The sequence below is a fragment of the Spermophilus citellus genome (genome assembly GCF_964194105.1).
Source record: "Spermophilus citellus genome assembly, chromosome: 14".
NCBI lineage: Eukaryota > Metazoa > Chordata > Mammalia > Rodentia > Sciuridae > Spermophilus > Spermophilus citellus.
This window is the reverse complement of record NC_138194.1, coordinates 44,214,299-44,236,325: the sequence shown is the minus strand read 5'-3', so window position 1 is coordinate 44,236,325 and position 22,027 is coordinate 44,214,299. Positions and strand designations below refer to the sequence as shown.

Below are 22,027 nucleotides of genomic sequence, written 5' to 3'. Positions count from 1 at the left end.
CTCAGGGGCACGCAACCACTGAGCCACATCCCCAGCCCTATTTTTTTTTTTTTTTTTTTTTGTATTTTATTTAGAGACAGGGTCTCACTGAATTGCTTAGCACCTCAGTTTTGCTGAGGCTGGCTTTGAACTCATGGTCCTCCTGTCTCAGCCTTCCAAGTCTCTGGGATTATAGGTATGTGTCACCTCACCCAGCCAGATTTATTGAAAATACCTAACAACTCACTTTCAAATATAGGTAAGAATTCTAGAAGCAAATTCGAATAAAAATCTTATCAGTCAATTGAAGTATAATTACTTTTGTAATTAATGATTTTGAAAATTCTTCATTTTCTGTGTAAGGCAGACATTAAAATCTTTCAAATGATTGAATAAGGAAATATATTGTCAGTGTATTTATGAGAGGATCCAATAGTTAATTTTAGGAAGAACTTCATACACTTTATTACCCAGCATATTTATAAATATTTAAATAGTAATGTAAGGTAGATGATAGAGTCAAGTTTATAACATGAAAACTTTTATAAAAAATTGGTTTGCAATAGTGACCTTAATAGCATTAAATAAAATGGCCTTTAAAGTTTCATTTAACTATTAGTCATTTAATTCTGTTTAGGCTATGAGCTTTCTAAGAGAAATCCTATTGGGAAATTTTTCATATCTTGTGAGAATGAATCAAAAGCAGAATGTAAACACTATCACCTAAAAATTTCACAAGAGAGAAACACAGTGTCATCCATGATAAATCATCTCCAGTCTACACATGGTTAACATAAAAAAAAAAAAAAGAGAGAAGTAGGGTGTTCAAGAAAGCTCTGGCTCTTCCCCTGACGTGAGTGGAAGTGGCATTTGTTTGGAATGATACATTTACAGACTAGTGACAGCAGGTCTAAAAACCTATTGAGCCTGCCCTTCCAAGTCTGTTCTTAAGCTTTATGATATCTTGTTCCACTGCATGATTCATTCTATGTCGGTGGTTTTTTTAATCTCACACTCAGCTTCTATTATATATTGATTTTAACATTTGTCATGCAGCCAAAAATATATTACACATACCACTTGTCAGGATACTGACAGTTGTCCTGGTGCAGTAAAGAAGAGGCATTACATATTCCCTGGGGAAGTGGGCATCATTCTGAATTACTGTTTAAGTGAATCACAAGATAGTGCTGGAGGATGGTTTTAGCTTTGTTCTATAAGGAAACATTGGATGGAGTTTGCCTGTAGGCAGGAAAGCCCAAGAAGACAGTAATTTAGATTCCTGGACTTAATAATCCTTGTATTTATAAAAACCTTTAAATCTAATCTGAATTCTTCATGTTGTAGTTTAAGTACATTTTCACCTGGCAAAGCAAACTCCTCTGTATTTTCTCAGTATTTATTATTTGTCAGAGCACCTCTCTTAAGTTTACTTCTAAACTTTCTCTAAGGCCTTTATAGCTAGAGCAAATTTAAGTTTACAATAAAGAAAATCAAAACATTTACTTAATGTACTTATCAGTGCTTAGGCATTTGCTTTTCCCTTTTTATGTCTGAGAGCATTTTATATACTTCAATAAAAAATACTTAATTATAAGCATGATAGGTTGGATAATTGTAAACCTGTTAAAGCTATTAGCTCTATAGTCAAAAGTTCTGCATATTCTTGTTTAAGGTAATGGGTTTTCTTATATCCCTGTAGGTGGTTTTTGAAGGAAATGCATATAGATTACAAAACTTTATCAAGAACCGAAGGAAATTAAGCAAATATGATGATACCAATGCTTCACCTTTGCATCATGCAGCCGCAGAAGGTCAAGTGGAACTGATGAAGACGATCATCAGTGGCTCTTCTTGTGCAGGTAACAAAGTGCTACAGTGAGTGCTCCGTAAACCATCCTCCCACTAGATTGCCTGGGAAGAGTGGTATGAAGCAGTTTTACAGGGTAGATCCGTACCAGAATGAAAGATGCTGAAGAACTGTCACCTTCTGGAGTGTTGGTTTCCTTGCAGATGTGTGTTGCTCAAAAATTTCCACTGAAATACTGTAAAGGAGAGTAAAAACATCTGGGATACACATCACAAATTCAAACTTTCTTTGACTTTTTAGGCAGATCATGAAAATTCATGTACATTTTATGAAACTTTCTATGCTTTTCAGAAGATGTTATTTATTCTACACTTAAATTAATCATTGAATGAAACTGACCCTTCAAAAAGAGGGGCCATCTTTTCTCAGCCTGACACCTGGCTTTGTGTGAGAAGTGCATCTGTAGGCAATGACTGAGGTGGATGCTTAAACAGTGAGATGGTATCATAAGACCTTTGCTGTTGTGGAAAATGGATTAGTAGAAGTCTTGTTAAAAATCTATTTTTGCATGAAGGAAAAAGAGAGGTTAGAGTAAGGAAAAAGAGAGAAATTTGGGAGAAGTGTGTAGGTCCACAGTGCTTGACAACAGGTGGAGCTTGAGGACTAAGCGGCAGGGACTTTGACACTCCTAACTTAGAAGATGAATCTAACAGTACAACCAACTCAAAAAGGGGGTTATGAGTAAACAGAAGAAACGTGAGTATGAGGGTGTGCAGAGATATTGAACAGCCCAGGGGACTGCCCCTTGGAAATATCCAATAGATAATAGAAGGAAAGGAATCACCCCTGTGCAGACATTATTATAGGAAGTAGACGAGACTATGCAAGTGAATGAATACACTTTAAGAGACCATAGATTGCTAGTGAAGGTAGCTAAGGGTAGAGGACCAACTGTAAGTGACAGATGGCAAAGGAACTGCCAGAAAAAGGATGAAGAGGGTGATGGATGTAAAATTGATGATACACAGGCCAAGGGAGAAGTTATTAAGATGGATGATACAAGGATCAATAGCTCCAAAGAGTTCAAGTAGGAAGGTGATTACAAGAAAGCCCTTGTATTAGAAGGCTCCAGTGACCTGGAAAAGTGGTGCCAATGTTCTGAAAAGTGGTGAAGATAAAAGCCAAATTCAAGATATTTAGTTAGTGAATAGCACTTTGTAAGCAGAGCCCCCTGTTAATTAAGTTTGCTGAATGGAGTGCTCCATCTCGCTCCGACAGAATGTTCAAGAGATGTGCATGAGTGTGTAACTCTCAGGGTATGGGAGAGTGTGTGTGTGCCTGAGTGTGTGTTTTTGAGAGTGAAGCACTTTGATGAATGAAAGGAGATATTGGAGAGAGACAGGAAATACAGCTGTACCGTGGTTCCAGGTATTATCGACAGACCCTAACTCATATTTATGAGTGAATCCTTTTTTCCCTCCCCAGACAAGGATATTCGGCTAATGATTAAAATAGTTGATAAAGTAGATAGCCATGTCTATTTTACAATAGCTACAGGGCACTGCAGGAATGAAAAGGCACATTATTCTTATACTCACAGGGTAAATAGTACTATTTATTTTGTACAAATATGTGAAAACTGCAGCATCAGGAGCTTAAGCTCAAATTCTCATTTTGTTAACTTGTGGAGAATCTGTTTTCTCATTAATGTGTTTGGAAATATCACCATAGGTCAGGCATTCTGCTAAGGTCTTTAAAGGCATGATTTAATATTATTGTCTCTGTGTCTGTGTATTTTATTTTTACTAACTTTGACTTTGAGAAAGCTGAGGTTCAAAGAGATAATATGAACTCCTCATTAGCTGTGATGTTAGCAAGACTTTCAACCTCTCTAGGTTTCAGAGACTTCATTTTTTCTGAAAATTGGTCTTAGTGGTACCTCACGGGCTATTGGAGGCTACAGTGAAATCTTAGTCGTATGGAATCTAGTTGATTGCCTGCTCTATGTTCCCTGCTCTTATGTAATCTCAATGTTTACCACAATCCTAAAATTTGTAAACATAAAAACATGTAGCAATAAGATCCATTTCTTATGGGCACTATAGACAGAAATTAAATTAAATTAATTAATTAGTCAATTGACAGAGTCAGTGCCATGCTTTCATATGTTCCCTAAAGGTGCCCTTAGAGGTTTCTTGAGAACCGAAGCTACATTTTTGTTTCTGATAAAGAAGCTAACAGCTAATTATAGTAGCACTTTGGCACAGTCCAAGCAAAATTTAATGAATGTTTTGGTATTTTTTTCCCTAGTGTTGAATGTAATGGACGATTATGGAAACACCCCTTTGCACTGGGCTACAGAAAAAAACCAGGTTGAAAGTGTTAAGTTTCTTCTCAGCCAAGGAGCAAACCCAAACCTCCGAAATGGCAACATGATGGCACCCCTTCACATAGCCGCTCAGGGCATGTACAACGAGATCATAAAGGTGAGCCTGCTCTCCCTCTCATAGGGGTGTCAGAGCAGGGACTGGCATCAGATCCAGCTTTCTCTGCCTGGGCCAAGTGGCCAACTTAAACTTCAGGGCCAATGAAAGGTAATGACCACCGTGGTTACCTCTCACCACCTGGTGCTGATGGTGGTGGTGGAGGTGGGAGTGATAGTCTTCTCTTAATTTACCAAGCATTTTTTTTTAAGAGATTTGTGTTTTAATTTCTGAAGTCCTTATTACAAAAAAACTATAACATTGTTAGTATCTCCATTTCACAGCTGAGGAAGATGAGTCATAGAGAGAATTAAATAACGTGCCTAATATCACATAACTGCTGAAAGCAAGAGTTAGGACTTTGGTTCTCATCTTGAAGTGCCCAAGCTCAGGCTTTACCATTCGCATCTCATTAACTAAATGACTACCAGAAAGAAGCCCATGAGTGCCTCGGTGAAAACAGAAACCTTAATTATGAGGTGCTGTTTTGTTAGGGTGAGTGGCCTGCCTCAGGATTAGCTAGCAGAAGACATAGGCTCCTCTGGGGGAATTATTCTTGTTTTTCAAGTCTTGACAGTGAGTTTGCTGAAACAGAAGAAATCCCCCGGTAAGTGCCTAAGGGTGAGATTTAGGCCAAGCATTTTTTTTCCCCTCTCTGCGGGGATATTGAACCTGGATCCTTGGTGTATGCTGGGCAAACAATCTACCACTGAGCTACACCCCCAAGCCCCAGGACTTGGCTTTTCATCTACAGTTCAGAATCTCACAGACACACCGGAAAGCAAGCATGCTTCCTAAAAGAAGAATGCCTTAAAAGGATCATGCCCTACAAGTTAATTTTGAATGTTGGTTATTTGGAACTTGAAATACATTTTCCCAGGGAGACGATATTGAAGATGCTAATCTGGCTATTGCACTAATCTACACCAAAGCCTAATTGTCTACAAATCACCAAAGAGATCCCTTTTTAGCACAAAATCTCTTCTCTCAGTCCTCTGAGACTCTAGCTTCTATAAGCCTGGCATACAGGGAGTAAGGGATTCTCCCTTCCTACTTCCCACTATTCCCGATTTAGAACTCTGCACATGATGTTGTCATGAAATATTTGTATGCTTTTCTTCCTCACTGGCTAGTTATCCTTGAAGGAGGGAATGTATCTTACTCATCTAAATGTCTCCAGTCCTCAGAACTGTGCTGGTCCATGGTGGGTGTTGAATAAACAATTGAATGCAGATGTAGAGGAGAGAGCTAAAGTACTGGTACCCCTGAAGGAGGTTGAAGCAGCCCCCTGAGGAGGTTATTAGAAAGGTCTCTGGCAACAGCCTGTCCAATCTTCTTAATATCTACGTTATTCATGAGCCTGGTGCTGCTTCCACGTCCTCCACATTGGGCCACTTGTGACTCCAGAGATCCCCCAGTGGTGTCACACATTTCCTCCTGGAACTCTTATGCTTTCTCTGAAGGCTCTTTTCAGAAACAGATGCCCATTAACTTAATTAATCTTGACTCTAAAAGTGTGATTTGGGAATTCAAAAGCAGGTAGTAGTTGAAAGCTATTTTTAATTATGAAGAGAAAGTTTCAGACCAACACATACAGAAAGGTACGTATAGCATGGAAATAGAAAAGAAAGTTTAGAAGTAAGTCCACCCTGTCATTGATTTATAAACTAGATGTAGAAATAAACCAAATTTTCCTGGGTGGCACCATAATAGAAGAAAAATAGGATCATAGGAAAGTTGAAATGCTCTCTCCCATACTTAGTCTTACCAGCCACAATTATGGCCTAAAAATATTTTCAAACCCCTCTAGTTTATCAGAGACAAGAGGAGGAGGAGTTTGGAGTGTTTCCTTGAATTCTTATGAATTGCAGTCTTCCCAGCCTGCCTCTCCCGGTCATGCCCATGGGTCTGGCCTGCACCCACGAGCCAGCCATGGCCAGTTTAGAAATCTCCTTCACTCTTCCACCAGCCTTCCCCACACTTATGACCACTGCTTATATGGTTGTAAAGTAAAAAGCTGTCATCAATATATTACCTCAAATTCTTCCATAGACAGTATAATATTTTCTGGGGTCTCCTGGCCCAGGGATTAGGGGGTAGCCATATTTCTCAATGGTCTTCATCCTTGGAGCCTGAACTCAAAAAACAGCCAGTTGTTTGAAGCTCCCACAAGGCTTCCTGGATTCTTATTATAGAAACCTCAGAGAGCTCACTTGCCAACCTCCCAGACTTGCCTGGTCATGACTGCATTGAAGTGGGTGCACAGTTGAGTTTCTCTCTCTGGAGCTGTTGCAACATATAATTAACAGATTTTTGAAATCGCGCTTATGATAGTACAATAGTAATGTCCTAATAGATGCTGCAAACTTGTGATTCTAAGAGGGCAAAGAGAAAAACAATCTCTTCCGGTAGAGTTTAGAGTGTTTTTTTTATATGTGAATATAGCACTTCTTAAGAATAGAATGTAAAGGTGCCTATTGTCCATAAAGTAAACTTTTAAAAATCTCATTTCCCTTCATCAATAATTCCCCTCTGTGTTCTTGTGGACCAAAACTTTTAATTTTCCCATAGGAGCTGAGCTTATTAGTAATTCATTTGCTGACACTCACATTGGGCAGATTCTATTAAAGAAGGGACTCTAGTAAGAGGTTGGGTACTATTTTAAGCAAGTCAATGTTTTTAAGAAATAACTTATTGAATAAGTTTAAAAAAAACCAATGTAATTATGAATCTATGTCACAGTTTTATTTTGGTGTTACTGGAAGAGGAAAGGCCTCTACTAGGTCAGTTAATAAATTTCTGTCTTGAGAGAAACCCTTATATGAGACAACTTTTGTTAGTTTTAATATGAAAATAAAGGCTGGTTAAAGATCTATAGATATGGCCAGTATTACAGTGTTACAGTTGCAGTTACCAGGTGAGTAAGGGACAAGTCTTCAATTAAATTCTATCAGAAAAATTACTGGACCATTTTATTGGGCTCCTAACTTTTTATATCATAGAAAAAGTCTCTATTCCAGACCAAAGATGAATTGATTGAGTTGTTGTACTCATGTGTTACATGGTGCTTGCTTTTCTCTACTGACAAAAATGGAATTTTCTTTGACATTTCCCAGAATTCTTGCAATTGAGGTAAAAGAATAATGATGAGGGGAGAAAGAAACTATTCCTGCCTCCCTCTCTTCTTCTCTCCCCCCTTCCTTTTCTCCTATGCACGTATTCCAAATAGCTCCATACATTTATTTATTGAAAATATTAGTTAATGGGACTCACTTCAGTTGAGAAGTAGTAAGACTGTGTTAATTATTTAAAATCGTTATTTAAAATTATATTTCCAATTCCACAATTCAATATTGTCTTAATGGATGTGATATTAAAATCATTATTTTTTCCTTTGATAAAAGAATATCCACTATGTGCAAGATTTCATGCCAGATCATGTGGGAGAAAGATGAAAAAAAGATAAGACATGGTCCCTGTAATGAGAGACCTTAGAATCAAGGGGAAGACGAGTCCTTATTTGGAAATATATAATTTTGCTTTTTGACAGTTTTTCTCCTCTTTTGTGTAGGTCTTGACTGAGCACAGAAGTACTAATATTAATTTGGAAGGAGAAAATGGAAACACAGCATTATTAACCACATGTGCCAAGGATAATAGTGAAGCACTGCAAATTTTGGTTTGTGTATTAATCATATTTTGCTTTATCTTTTCATGAATATGACATGAATTATTGTTAATTATAGCAGCTCTTTATTGTCTAACCATCTTAGCAAAATATAAAATATAGAAAAGAGGTTGGGAAAAAAACCCTAGTTCTATATGTGTTTTTATATGTGTGTACACTCCTTAGATTCTAAATGGACCTGATTACTTACAGGAGACTAACATTAGAGCATGAAAGAAAAGGTGAGAAAATCGAAGTGAAAAGAAATACAGGCAGGAAAATTTAAGATGAAGTTGATGGTCCTACTAGAATATAGAATACAAAGTATAGCAGCCTGTATATTGATAAAGACAGTCAGACATTTGACTTTGACTTCCAATGGGAAAAAGGGAAAATGTATAGGGTCAATTCCAGATTGATTTGGTCCATAAGATGAAAGCTATGAGAAATATACCATTCTTGTTCCCAACACCAGAAGAAAAATTGTTGCCATGGGTTCTCAAAGGGGGATCCCTGAGTGTTTTAATGACTAAAGGTCCTTGGTGGGAGCCACAATCCTATGTACAAAGCCAGCTTTCTCTCTGGCAAGGTTTCCTGGGGTGGTCCAGTGAAATGCTAAAGATGTCTGTCTTTCAAATATTCCTTAATTACCTGCCTGATATCCAGGCCAGGTTCTATATTTTATCAATTGATTTTGCCTTGTCACCATTATAGAGAATAATATAATATAATTTAAAATAATTTTGAAATATTTTTCTGATATTGAGATGCACAAGTATGAGTTAACGTATTTAGAGCATAGAAGGTAAGATGATTAAAACAAAAAGAGAATAAATAAAAAAGAGAATCAAATTAAATAAAATCACACTCAAACCAAGAATTTAGGAAAAAATCTTTAAATAAACCAAAAGCAAATAGTAATAACAAAATAGTAAAGTTGAAAACATTTTAGAAAATAATATGTGTTTAAAATCTTATTTTTTTGCAAATGTAATTTTTAAGTGTATACTATGTGATCATATTGTTCAAAAAATTTTTACTTAACATATTGCTTAATAATATGATTTGATGAACTATGTCTTTCATTTTGTGGTTTACAAAATTTTATGTATAAATACATAACTTTATTTAAATTATCTCTAGAAGGCAAGATCACAGGTATTTGCTTCTCTCACATTTTAAAAGCTATTTTATAATGTAATGATAAGAGATGCTTAAAACAAAATTGAAGTTCAATGACTTATAGAAAATGGTACTTGAAAATGATTGGCTCAGACTAAAAGATATAATATTAGGGCTGGGGGTGTGGCTCAGTGGTAGAGTGCTTGCTAGCATGTGTGAGGCCCTGGGTTTGGTCCTCAGCACCACATAAAAATAAATAAATAAAATAAAGTTATTAAACAGAAAGTTTTTTAAAAAAAGATATAATACAATATTAAATTCTTCTAACATCTTTTTAGAAAGCATCTTCCTTAGTGAAAACTACCTGATTTTTATGACTTGATAAGAATATTGGTGTATTATTTATGAATCTTTATCTACCTTTTCTTGTTTCTTTAGTTTTTTTTAATTAATTTTGCATAAAGGAAGGGAAAAGAATCTGGACAATATTATCACTTTATTTGTATAAGAAATTGAGAATGAGAATAGAAGTTGTGAAAATGTTTTAAAATATGCTGATCTTTCCCACCCATGTCCTGCCTGGGTGGTGGGATTGGGGTTCTCCTTGGTGGAATAGGCTGATTGAGAAATAAAAGCTAGGAAAAATAGAACTGTGAGAAAACCACACAACACAGAATGTAGTTTTAAAAGTGGGGGCAGGATGGACAAGCTGACCAGAGGGATCCAGTCTCTGACAAAATAAAGCTCACACCTGCTTTGTTTATATCAGGAGACATCAAAGAGACTGTGGAATGTTCTTTTCCATAAAAGGTTAAAGATGGGCTGTTCAGTTCCTAGGGTCATGCTCATCTCTAGTGCTCTATGAGGAACCTTTCTAGCAGAGCCAAGGGAAAGGTCATGTGCATTGGAAGAGCTGCGGGAAGTTCCCAATGCCAGGCCTGTCCCTCCCTGGCTTCCAGAGAGAAAGTCCTTATGTGTTTCACAGACGGCTTCCTGCAGACTTTGGTTTGCTGGGGAATCAAGACCAATATTTCTGTATCTTCGTGTTACTTCATCTTTGGAAGACATGAAGTATCTCTATTTCAGAAGCTTAGCTTAGTTCCCAAATTGCCTTTTTGCCTAGACTTTATATCACATGAAGGCTTTTGTATATTTTTGAATATACCCTGAAGAGTGAAACAGCCTGAAGAACAGAAATTCTTGTCTACCCCTGTGATTTGTTGGTTAACTTGTGTAATTGACTCCCCCACTACCCCTTTTCTTTTTTTTTTTCAGTTAAATAAAGGAGCTAAGCTATGTAAATCCAATAAATGGGGAGATTTCCCTGTTCACCAAGCTGCATTTTCTGGTGCCAAAAAATGCATGGAAATAATATTAAAGCATGGTGAGTGGAGGCTTTTCTACCTTCTGTATGATAGAGAAACCTGTTCTGTTAAACACTATTAATTCGAAAAACATTGAATAGAATTTACGCATAGCCTTTTATGTAAGTCTAAAGGTCCTTTCTTTTAAAAAAAAAATGTATCATTTCAAATATTCCTCTTGAATGGCATTTTCTTCTAAAGGTGAAGAACATGGATACAGTCGACAGAGTCACATTAACTTTGTGAATAATAAGAGAGTCAGCCCGCTCCACTTGGCGGTTCAAAGTGGGGACTTGGAGATGATTAAAATGTGCCTGGACAATGGTGCACACATAGAACTGCTGGAGGTACTTGTTCACAGTCTAAATCATACCTTTATCTTAGGATTGTTATAACTATTTTCCAAAATGCTTTATAGTTCTGTTAAAGTCAATTTAGATTGAAAACATATATAGCAGAAAATAAATATTATTTCCTTATATCCATTGCAGAGAATCCAGAAGAGTATGTCCCCAAGTTTTCATTGGTAAATTGCAATATGTCATTAACATTTGCAAATACAGATACAGTAAAGAGGATATCCAGTCTAACTGCCATTAAACATGTTAAGGCCTACCCTCAAAGATAATACTATGTTCCTATTGTCATGTTGGAATGTTAAAGTCCTGCCATGAGTGTTTTTGGTTAGAGTGCTATTCTGAAGAGTACTCTCTTTTAACCAGGGACCACCTAATTTCTAAGGTTAAGGATGTGAAAAAGTGTTGACTGCATCTGGGTTCTGACTTTATGCCAGGCACGTTTGATTAAAAAGATACTTAGGCCTTTTTTTCTTCTATCTCTTGGGTTTTGGGTGACAACACCCTCCACTCCCAACTACCTCAAAGACTTGTCCTCTCTGGTGGAAGAGGAGATTAGTGAGTAATCTTATACAACTTCTGGACACTGCCCCTAAATCTCTTCAATATAGAAATGAGGAGTTACCACTGTTGGTATGGGGTTGGAAGTCACTCTGTATACTGGGTGCTTACAACAATGGATACAATGAGGTCCTCATGCTCCTGGGAGAAAGAATGGCATGCAGACAATGATGACGGTAGTATATGCCAAGAACTGTCAGACTGCAAGGAACTAAGATTGCTAGCTATGAATTTTATACTGATACTTTTCAGTAGATGCATCTGAGAATGATTTATCTTCATAAATTTGACATTCCTTGATTTGGGGAGAAGAAACTCACAGCTGACAATATATTCTTAAATTAAGGTTTAAACACTGATTCTGGTATCAAAACTCTTTATAGAATGGGAAGTGCATGGCCCTTCATTTTGCTGCAACCCAAGGAGCCACTGAAATTGTTAAATTGATGATATCATCTTATTCTGGTGACAGCAATATTGTTAATGCTCTTGATGGAAATCGTGAGACCCTGCTTCACAGGCAAGTTTCCTATTATCCTATGTATAGATGCCTGGAACTTATAAAATCTCAGTGCCAACTAATTCTATCAGAGAATCTATCCAGATTCTATCAGAGACTCTGGGATGAACCTCAGGACTATTTAATTTTTTTTTTTACTCTAATGTTTAGTTAATTTGGAAACACAATGACTTGAGTATAGTTAAAAGTATCTTTGGAACACAACTTCAATATGCCAATATGCCTAAGAAGAAATTATTTTAGGAAAATGAACCCCTATTAAGTTATTAAATATAATTAGTACATTTTAAATGTCATGAAATCACTTGTGAATTTTTGGTGAGAATCAGCAACCTGATTCTGAAATTTATATATAAAGGGCAAGAACAGCTGAGATAGTCTTCAATAGGAACATAAAAATGAGATGAGTGATGGGAAACAAAGTTTTACAACACTAGTATCAACATTTGTTATGGCAGTGCTTTAATATGGATTAAAAACTTCTATTAATTAAAAATATTAATGTGACTAGTTGTGATATCTTATGAGAATAACTTCAGTTCTCTCTACAAATATTTTAAGTTTCATGAAAAATAAGGAAAACTAATGCTTCTTTGTTAGCTTTTGTCAGAGATGAGCCCTTCAAGGTGTGTGTGTAGGGGGATCTTTTGAACTCTGAAAGTGAGTTTTAGGTACATCTTGCAAACTTCTGATAACCAGTTATACATTTCAAAGGTTACCAGTTTTTTTTAACATTATATATTCTTATTTAATGGCCACTTAAATCCACTTTCTAAATGTGCTAACTTTATTTTATGTATTTATATTAATATTACCTTACTTCTCTTTTTGCAGAGCCTCATTATTTGATCACCATGAACTAGCAGAGTACTTAATTTCAGTGGTAACTATTTAACAAACAAGTTTATTTTTTAAATTACTGTTTACATATGAAAATCATATAATTACATAGTAAGGATTTCCAAAAATAAGCCACATTCTAATTTCTTGTTTAGCAGTAAAGTTTTTAGAAGGATTATGAACTTTTGCAACTAGGGTATATTATATATGAATACAAAACAGCCAAATTTCATTACCATGAAGTTAGAAAGACTGAAGTGTGGTTTTTGATGCCTATACCAATGTTTTTCATGTGTGGAGTTTGTCATGTGAGTTCTTTGTTAGTCTGTGAATCAGTCCTCCTGAGGTCTTAGGAAACGTAGTTGACCTTTCTTTAGCACTGGGGGCTTGAAGGTAAAGCAGGACAGGCATCCTCTGTCACTGTCACCTTTCATTCTAAACTTCTGCCCCCACTGCCTTGGTACCACCTTTCAACCCCTGAAGATGCAGGAATTGAAAAATCCTGTTGAAGATTTATTGCAAAGAAATCAGGAGGTCTTTTTCATTCCCAGCAGTGGAGTCCATGAGGTTCTGGATGAATGTGTAGTGGGTTTATTGAAGTCCCATCATGTCGGCCATGAATGCACTTCTACTTGTAGAATTTGGTGTGTCATGAATAGTAACTACTACAGTTGTGATATTCATATGAAGAATCCTGAAAAGCCTCCTTAGATACCATTGTTTTATGTCACCTGTGGTTTTTTCAAAAATGAAGGCTGGCATCTTTGCCTGGCAAGAGAACTGTAGTGTACATTCACCCACCACTATGAAGCTTTCAAAGGGAATGTACTGCCACTGCAGCTACACTCAGCAGGTCCTGAAAGAACAGGGACATGTCCACAATTGGATTTTAAGCTATTTTTATTACTCTATCTAAAGTATAGAATTCTCTCCATGAAATAGTCAAAGATCCTTTGTCTCTTGCCCTATCAAATATTGTAATAAACAGTGATTTTTTTTTGTTGGAGGGGAGTACAATGGATTGAACCCAGGGGTGGTTAACCACTGAGGCACATCCCCAGCCCTTTTTATATTTTATTTAGAGACAGGGTCTCCCTGAGTTGCCTAGGCTTTGCTAAGTTGCTGACTTTGAATTCACAATCCTTCTGCCTCAACTTCCTAAGCTGCTGGGATTGCAGTTGTACACCACTGCATATGATACAAACAGTGATTTTAAATTATAAGGTTTTTCAAATAAATGTTTGTCTAAAATTTTACTTTAGAAATTTTGATTCAGTTATTTTGTTTTATTTCAAACAGAGTAGATGATTTTTAAAAATGGTTTCTTGTGAATGGTCTTAAATCATATATGTGATAAATTTTGGAAGGTGTTTAAAATCATGGAGATTTAACAATAATTTCTTACTGTGGGAAATAAACTGCTACTGTTGTCAGAGAATTTTATCTTTAGGGCTTAGACAGTAATATATCTATTGCCAGATGTCAGCCAAAGCCTAACATGTGAGAATTATTTCATTATTGAGTTTATGAAAGAATGCCTTGATGTTCTGATGTGGATTAGAGGGAAATGTAAAATAATCTTGTGATCAGTCACATGCTGGCTGTAATATAGACACTCTATCCCAATGGATTAATACTATTTACAAATGGCAATGTAAGCTGATTTGTCTGTTACAAACCCTTTGTTGAAAGACTTCTTTCGTTTTAGGGAGCAGATATCAATAGCACTGATTCTGAAGGACGCTCTCCACTTATACTAGCAACTGCTTCTGCATCTTGGAATATTGTGAATTTGCTGCTCTCTAAAGGTACCAAGAGGGAGCAAGCCAAGCCTTTGGAACCAGTACTTGATTTGGTTAGAGTACTTGACAGGGCACTTGACAGGGAGCTGGGAATACAAAGATAAGTACACTGTTATGGCTAGAATCATTTTCAGTCCGGTGAAGGAGCAATATTTGGAAAGGTAAATTCAGAACAAACATTTAGAAGGCAACTGTTTCACACCAGGTATTTGTCAAACATTTTATCAGCTTTCTCTCAGTGAGTCAGTCCCGTATGGTTGTGGTACTGTAGTTAACCTCATTTCTAGATAACATTGTCTATAAGTTTAAGGAATGGTAGCTATCAACAATACAAACAATAATAAAATTCTGGAGAGGACGTGGAGAAAAATGAAAAACTTACATTGTTGGTGGGATTGTTATTAGTATAACCACTGGAGATCAGTATGGAGGTTCCTCAAAAGACTAGGAAAGGAACCACCATGTAACCGAGCTGTACCACTCCAAGCTATTTATCTTGAAGAACTGAAGTCATGATATCACAGAGATACAAGCACACACATCCCTGTAGCTTCACAATTCACAGTAGACAACTGTGAACCAGCCTAGGTGTCTATCACCTAGAAAGTGTGGTATAAACACAAAACAAAGTTTTACTCAGACATATAAAAATGAAATTGTATCATTTGTAGAAAAATGGGTAGAACTTGAAAACATTATGTTAAGCAAAATAAGTCAAACTCAAAAGGTTAAGGAGTGTATGTTTTCTCCCATGTGGAAGCCAGGGAGGAAAAAGGAAAAGAAAGGTGTAAGGGGGTTGTCTCCAGAAAATGAAAGGGAGATCAGTAGAGCACAGGAAAGTGACTGTGGGAAGGGAGAAGGGAAGGAAGGGGAAATACGGAGGAATGATATTGGCCAATTTATATGTTATATTGTGTGCATGTACAGATATCTACAGTGAATTCCATTATATGGATAGCTATAGTGCACCAAAAAGTGGAAAAAATAAAATAAAATAAACATATTAAAATTAAACATAAAAATAAAATAAAATAAACATTAAAATTAAGGCATTAAAATCTATTATTAAGTAAAGAATTCACCACAGGACATGCATTAAATAAATGAATAGAATTTATATTTATACCATGTCTTTTAGGTGCCAGAGTAGACATAAAGGATCATCTTGGACGTAATTTTTTACATTTGACTGTTCAGCAACCTTATGGATTAAAAAATTTGCAACCTGAGTTTATGCAGGTAATATATGACTATGGATCGTCAAAACTGAATTATGTTCAATAGAGAGTAAACTGATGGTGTTTATTATTATTTTTATTGTTATAAAGACTGATTCTAGGATTTGAAAAATGTTTTTAAATAAAGATGTTATGTTTGAATATCTATTTCTATCATGGTAAAGGTAAGGAGATGTGTGATGATGATAATTACCTATAATACATAGACATATGTAATTTGCAGGAATCCATCTGTGAATTACATGAGCATCTTCTCTCAGTGTGGTAGCCAGGGAGATTTAGGTTTGGCATTGCAAACTATCCGTGGTTATCCCAAGGCAATAGATTGCCCAATGCACGTTACCTTTATCTCCGTTCTATTAGGAAGATACCTCATATTAGCTCCAGAGATGGGCATCATTGGGAACTGAATAGCCCACCTTTAACCTTTTTAAGAGAAGAAGATTCTATGGAATGCCTTTGATGTCTCCCAATATAAATAAAGCAGGCACAGGCTCCGTTTTCCTATAGTATAGTGACTCGATCTGTATGATTGGCTTGCCTGTCCTGCCTCCACTTTTGAAATTATTTTCTATGTCCTCTGTTTTTTTCATTATTCTATTTTTTCTTAGCTTGTATCCAAGCCAGCCCATTCCACTGAGGGGAGCCCCATTTCCACTGCCTGTGTGGGATGCGGGTGAGAATAATTGGTCATGTTTTCTTCAATCTTCCTCCAATATGAATTGCATATCAGTGGAAAGGCCAAGTATGTGAGTGAACTAACCATAGTCATCAGCAATGAAGAAAACTGCGTAACATACTTGACTCACTGATGACAAGCCAAAAGCATGATCCACATATTTATATTAGCCAACTAATATTTACTGAGTGACTATTAGATTTATGTGAAGTGTGCCATATTTTTACAATAGACAGATTTTCAGATTGTCATTGACTTTAATAAAGAATTAAGAATATATATTATATATATATATAATTTGAATATTTTAAACAAAAAATAACAAATATGCTTAATGATTGGATGAAATATCTTAATTGCCATTGTTTTTTGCTATAAAAGAACATATGAAGTTCTATTTTTAGCATCCTATCCCTTTTTGCCCAACATAACACATTAAACTCTTATGTGTTATTTGGGGAAACAATAAAAAGAGGGAAGAGAGGGAAGTGTGGTCAAATATGTCAGGAAAACGTTGATAAAACTCTTATTTGCATTTTCCTACTTTTAGGACTTCTTAGAGCCTTTAATTTGGCAACATTGGTACATTATAAAGTCATAGAGCATGAGAATTCATCCATATTTAATTTGCTCTAGTACCCTTAATGCTGTTTATAATTTTTTCCTTGAGGAATATACATTGATCCTTTTTAGAAAATACTATGCTATGGAATAGTTGGCAAAATTCTGCATTAGCATAATAGCAGAATTATATGTAGAATGTGTATTTTTTCCATAGATGCAACATATCAAGGAGCTGGTCATGGATGAAGACAATGATGGGTGTACTCCTCTACATTATGCATGTAGACAGGGGGTCCCTGTCTCTGTGAATAACTTGCTTGGTTTCAATGTATCCATTCACTCCAAAAGCAAAGATAAAAAGTCACCCCTGCATTTTGCAGCCAGGTGAGGGTCAGTCTACACAACATGTAAGTATATCTTCTCTCTGTTTAACATCCACTATGAAAATATGAAACCTATCTTTTTCAAGTTATGGGCGTATCAACACCTGTCAGAGGCTCCTACAGGACATAAGCGACACGAGGCTCTTGAATGAAGGTGACCTTCACGGAATGACCCCTCTCCACCTGGCAGCAAAAAATGGACATGATAAAGTGGTTCAACTTCTTCTGAAAAAAGGTGCATTATTTCTCAGGTGAGGCCATATGACTGGAACGTTCATATGTTCTTTGTAATTAGTCGTTTTCAAACTGCTTTTCTGGTATATATTAGTTATGGTATCTAACTTTATATCTCACTAACTAGTTTTACTCATCTGACTAAATCCTCAAAATGTATAAAACTTCTCAAATATTAAAAGGGAGTTCAGTATTATTCTCAGTTGACACATGAAGACTTTGAAGTTTATAGAGTTGTTGCCATTTCTGAGAACCTTTGAAATACATTTCCTCATATTTTACTTTATCATGTTGCTGTCTACTCATGCAGATACAAAACTACATTTGTGTAGGTGTGTGTGCATGTAAATTTATGCACACACAAACACAAAGCCATACACATTCAAAGGACTTACTTTTCATTCAACCTAATAAATGATGGGCATAAAAATTGAGAATAGCAAACATTAAGAGTGAACTGAATGAACCTCATTATACTTAAAGGAAATATAACACAAGGAACAAAACCAAGTCAAAATATGTAAGTATCATAAGATATGTGCCATGACATCTTTGTAAAAAAAAAAGAAAACCTGGAAACATTTACAGAGGTTTGGTGAGCTATCTTCTATTTTCACCAAAGTTGTAGGTAGCAAGCAGCTCATTAGCCCAATGTTTCAAAGCACATCTCTTCATCAGAAGATGGATGCTGGCAAATTAGTGTCATAGTTCTAAACTGAATAGTTTGCTCAGTTTCTTCCTATTTTCAAGGGACACTGAGTGGCAGCTATGGAAAGGGGACCCAAGTGGACCCAAGCCAAGATTTGTTTCTTAATTATATCATAACCGACATAGAAAGGTGACTCTTGCACCTTAAGATAGCTGCTTTTTAGCACTACAATTAAATTGTGTCAGGTTTTTTTTCCCTGTATCTAATGTGGGAAAGTACTACTAATATGACAAGCATTCATTGTATTTATGTCTTGAGTTTCTGTGAAAAAGGACAAACATTTTCAAAGGGATTGAGTGAGCATCTTTGATAGCACAGAGGATACAGACCTAAATGCTCAGAAGCATAAGTGAAACTAAGCTAAGAATGTTAGGATCATGTGCAATAGTTATGGACTATAAATACTAATACCACCATTATGGAGCATTTTTTGGATCAGTGTTCAAGGAAACAAGATTGAAAATACTATGTATGAGCACATTATATTTTTGAAAAATTATGTGGGATAGAGAAATGCTAATGGTTTCCTCCACAAGTATTTGGTGATATGTTTGTATCATTTATATTTTATTCCATTAACTAAAATATCATGTGAATCACATTACAGATAGAGTGTTTAAGACCACTGGGCTTCAAATTTATCTCATATGTGATATTCTAAATATTGAGTCGCTAGATCTCAATTATGCTTTTGTCATCACATCCACTGATGATGAACCCAGTGGCATCCTTCCCACATGTCATTGATACAGAGCATGTGTACATGTCTTTTCTTGACTCTCCAACAGTGACCACAATGGCTGGACGGCTTTGCATCATGCTTCCATGGGTGGGTACACTCAGACCATGAAGGTCATTCTCGATACCAATTTGAAGTGTACAGACCGGCTAGATGAAGAAGGGGTATGTCTTGTTTTCCTCTTGCCAGCTTAAAATCTTGTTATAGAACAACACTCTGAAATTGCAGGAAAGCCATATTCTTAGCTATGCTCTATTTCTAGCCTTTTAATGAGTTTTTAACAAATAAGCTCTTGGAGTGAGGAGTGAGGACAAGGGGAACAGAAATAGAAGGGCACTAAAGTGTGGGTGCATGTTAAGGCCACTCATCCAGTTCACAGAAACCTATCCAGGGCCACTGTGGTCTGATGATAAATTTTTCACCACTCTCTAGTCAACCTGGAGAAAAGAAGAGATCAGGAGTGAGTGTATTATTTTGAAGTATAATCATCTGACTTACTGTCCTTTATTGTGCTATTCTGTTCTCTCTCCTTTTGTGAAGAGAAAGCATTGAAATATGCATTTGTTCATGAACTGACAGAGACAGAAGATCCCTCTTATTTTAAAAAAAAATCTTTACATGGCAAGAATAAGAATTGTCAACCTTGTAAGAATCTCTGATTTTTTTTTACTTGACAAGCTTGTGATAACACCCGATCTGGAAACCACAGCTCTACTAGATGTTAAATCTGCCAGGATTATTTTCTTCTATGTTCCTATAACATCCTTACCAGGAAAGCTTCTCCTCTGTCCTTGTGGAGTCATCCCACCACAAAAGCAGTATACACACCCCAAATCCTTGAAATTCACACACCGTACCATGATTGAATGATAAACATTATTTGGAAGCTTGATTCTGAGCATCAGTTTTAAATTTGTGTATTTTGGTATTAAGTCGTAAGCTTTGTTGATCCATTTTCTTTAAACAATTCAACAATGAAATGAGGCAATAAAATGGCCCAAGGACGATTAGCTTTTGTCACCTCATTTTCTGTATTCTGTTTCCTCTAAAAGAACACTGCGCTGCACTTTGCCGCCCGCGAGGGGCATGCCAAGGCAGTGGCACTGCTTCTGAGCCATGATGCAGAAATCATCCTGAACAAGCAGCAGGCCTCCTTTCTGCACATTGCGCTTCACAATAAGAGGAAGGAGGTGGTACTCACGACCATCAGGAGCAAAAGGTACAGTGGCTTCTTGTCCACCATTACGCAGCATCCTGTGGTGTCAGGGATAATTCACAGACTTAGAAGAGACACAAAAGAAAAATGGCTCTCAGACTTTAGTTGACATATTAAAATGTCAGTTGTTTGCAAATTTTCAATGGACCTTTGGGTGACAACAGGCACATTGCTTTATCCTCTGGTTTTCCATTTTCATTTCTATAAAGTTTAACTCTGTGAACATAATTCCTCCTTGGTAGTCCTGCTGTGAGACTGGAGGGATCCAAGGATATCAAGGATGGGGCACCATGGTCATTGTCAGGTGACTCTGCCCTGCCCTATCTCAACTTGCCTGACAACACTCTTGCCAACTAAACTCCAAAACTGGATGTCAGTAAAAAAAAAAAAAAAAAAAAAAAAAAAAAAAAAATTCCCTAAGGATATCAGGTGTCATTCTGGTGAATTTTTCCTTAACACGTGATCTTTTGTGGTTATAAGTTTTTTAAGCCTACTCTAAGGAGTTTAATGATGACCTTAGAGGGTAGTTTTTCCACTTCTCAAAATAACTTTTCTCTGTCAACAAGATATGTATGAGGCTCCATGTCACCCAGTAGTGGACAAAGAACTGAGCAAATTCATATTCAAGGCAGATGTAGCCTATGTTTTGAGCATGGTATGTCTTAAAAACCCATTTCCTTTGAAACATCAGCCAATACAAGTGTAGAACCAGAAGTTTTATGTTGATAATACAGATATTCCAAATGGACTTTAACCTATAGGGAAAAAAGAAAATTTGAGTTGTTTTTAGGATCAGATTCTCATCGCTTTATAGGATCTTGGAGATCAATGGGCTTTCTTTGCTTCATGTTATAGATTTGGTTTCTCCTTGATATCATAAGCTCCTTCTTACCCCTTCCAAGAACAAAAGGGGTAAACTCTGTAAGGTTCCAACAGAGCCTATGCTTATTAATATATCTAACATATTATTTTGTAGTTTAATTCAGTATATTAGGTGTGTGTGTGTGTGTGTGTGTGTGTGTGTGTGTGTGAATTAACTATTAAATGTGGACCACATACCAAATTGCTGATATGTATTTGAATGTGAATATCTCTAGCCAACATGATCAGGTCTGGTAATACCATTTTATGACTTCAGGAGAAAAAGAAGATAAAGACCTGCCTTCTTTAGAAGATATTTAAAGAAAATACAATAATTATACAGCCATTCTGGAATTTGCCAACATTCCTAATTTCTATTAATAAAGATCCTCTTAATGGATTGATCTTGGTTCACACATTGGCTCCAATGGGCAAGCAGTGCATATCAATAATAAACTTAAAGTTAGATTTAACCTAAAGATCTAATCTTGAGTTTTAATTCTGCAGAGAAGGAGGATAAAGACTTGTGTCTGTCTCTACAGGTGGGATGAATGTCTTCAGGTTTTCACTCATCATTCTCCAAGCAATAGATGTCCAACCATGGAAATGGTAGAATACCTCCCTGAATGCATGAAAGTAAGCCCCCTAAAACAACAACCTTATGGATATACACATGCCATGTGATATGGTTTTATTGTAATTACAACCTAATTTAGTCAGCTTTTTCACTGCTGTGACTAAAGGATCCGACCAGAACAATTTTAGAGAAGGAAAAATGTATTTAAGGGCTCACAGTTTCAGAGGTCTTAGTCCATAGAAGGCCGGCTCCATTTCTTGGGGCTCAAGATGAGGCTGAACATCATGGTGGAGTGTGTGGCAGAGGGAAGCAACTCACATCAT

At 36.4% G+C, this 22,027-nt stretch overlaps 1 protein-coding gene across 1 annotated transcript in view; it reads left to right on the top strand.

Moving 5' to 3' along the window:
- The window catches only part of TRPA1 (transient receptor potential cation channel subfamily A member 1), a gene marked incomplete at its 3' end in the record, with an annotated part of 48,853 nt that overhangs the window by 4,193 nt on the left and 22,633 nt on the right, over positions 1 to 22,027 (top strand). The window contains exons 3-16 of the mRNA XM_081266358.1: positions 1,682 to 1,841; positions 4,100 to 4,275; positions 7,844 to 7,951; positions 10,337 to 10,445; positions 10,627 to 10,772; positions 11,726 to 11,862; positions 12,697 to 12,745; positions 14,411 to 14,510; positions 15,643 to 15,743; positions 17,200 to 17,369; positions 17,455 to 17,619; positions 19,100 to 19,214; positions 20,103 to 20,269; positions 21,670 to 21,763. Of these exons, the coding sequence (XP_081122484.1) occupies positions 1,682 to 1,841; positions 4,100 to 4,275; positions 7,844 to 7,951; positions 10,337 to 10,445; positions 10,627 to 10,772; positions 11,726 to 11,862; positions 12,697 to 12,745; positions 14,411 to 14,510; positions 15,643 to 15,743; positions 17,200 to 17,369; positions 17,455 to 17,619; positions 19,100 to 19,214; positions 20,103 to 20,269; positions 21,670 to 21,763 (1,797 nt within the window). The remainder of the gene's footprint in view (positions 1 to 1,681; positions 1,842 to 4,099; positions 4,276 to 7,843; positions 7,952 to 10,336; positions 10,446 to 10,626; positions 10,773 to 11,725; positions 11,863 to 12,696; positions 12,746 to 14,410; positions 14,511 to 15,642; positions 15,744 to 17,199; positions 17,370 to 17,454; positions 17,620 to 19,099; positions 19,215 to 20,102; positions 20,270 to 21,669; positions 21,764 to 22,027) is intronic.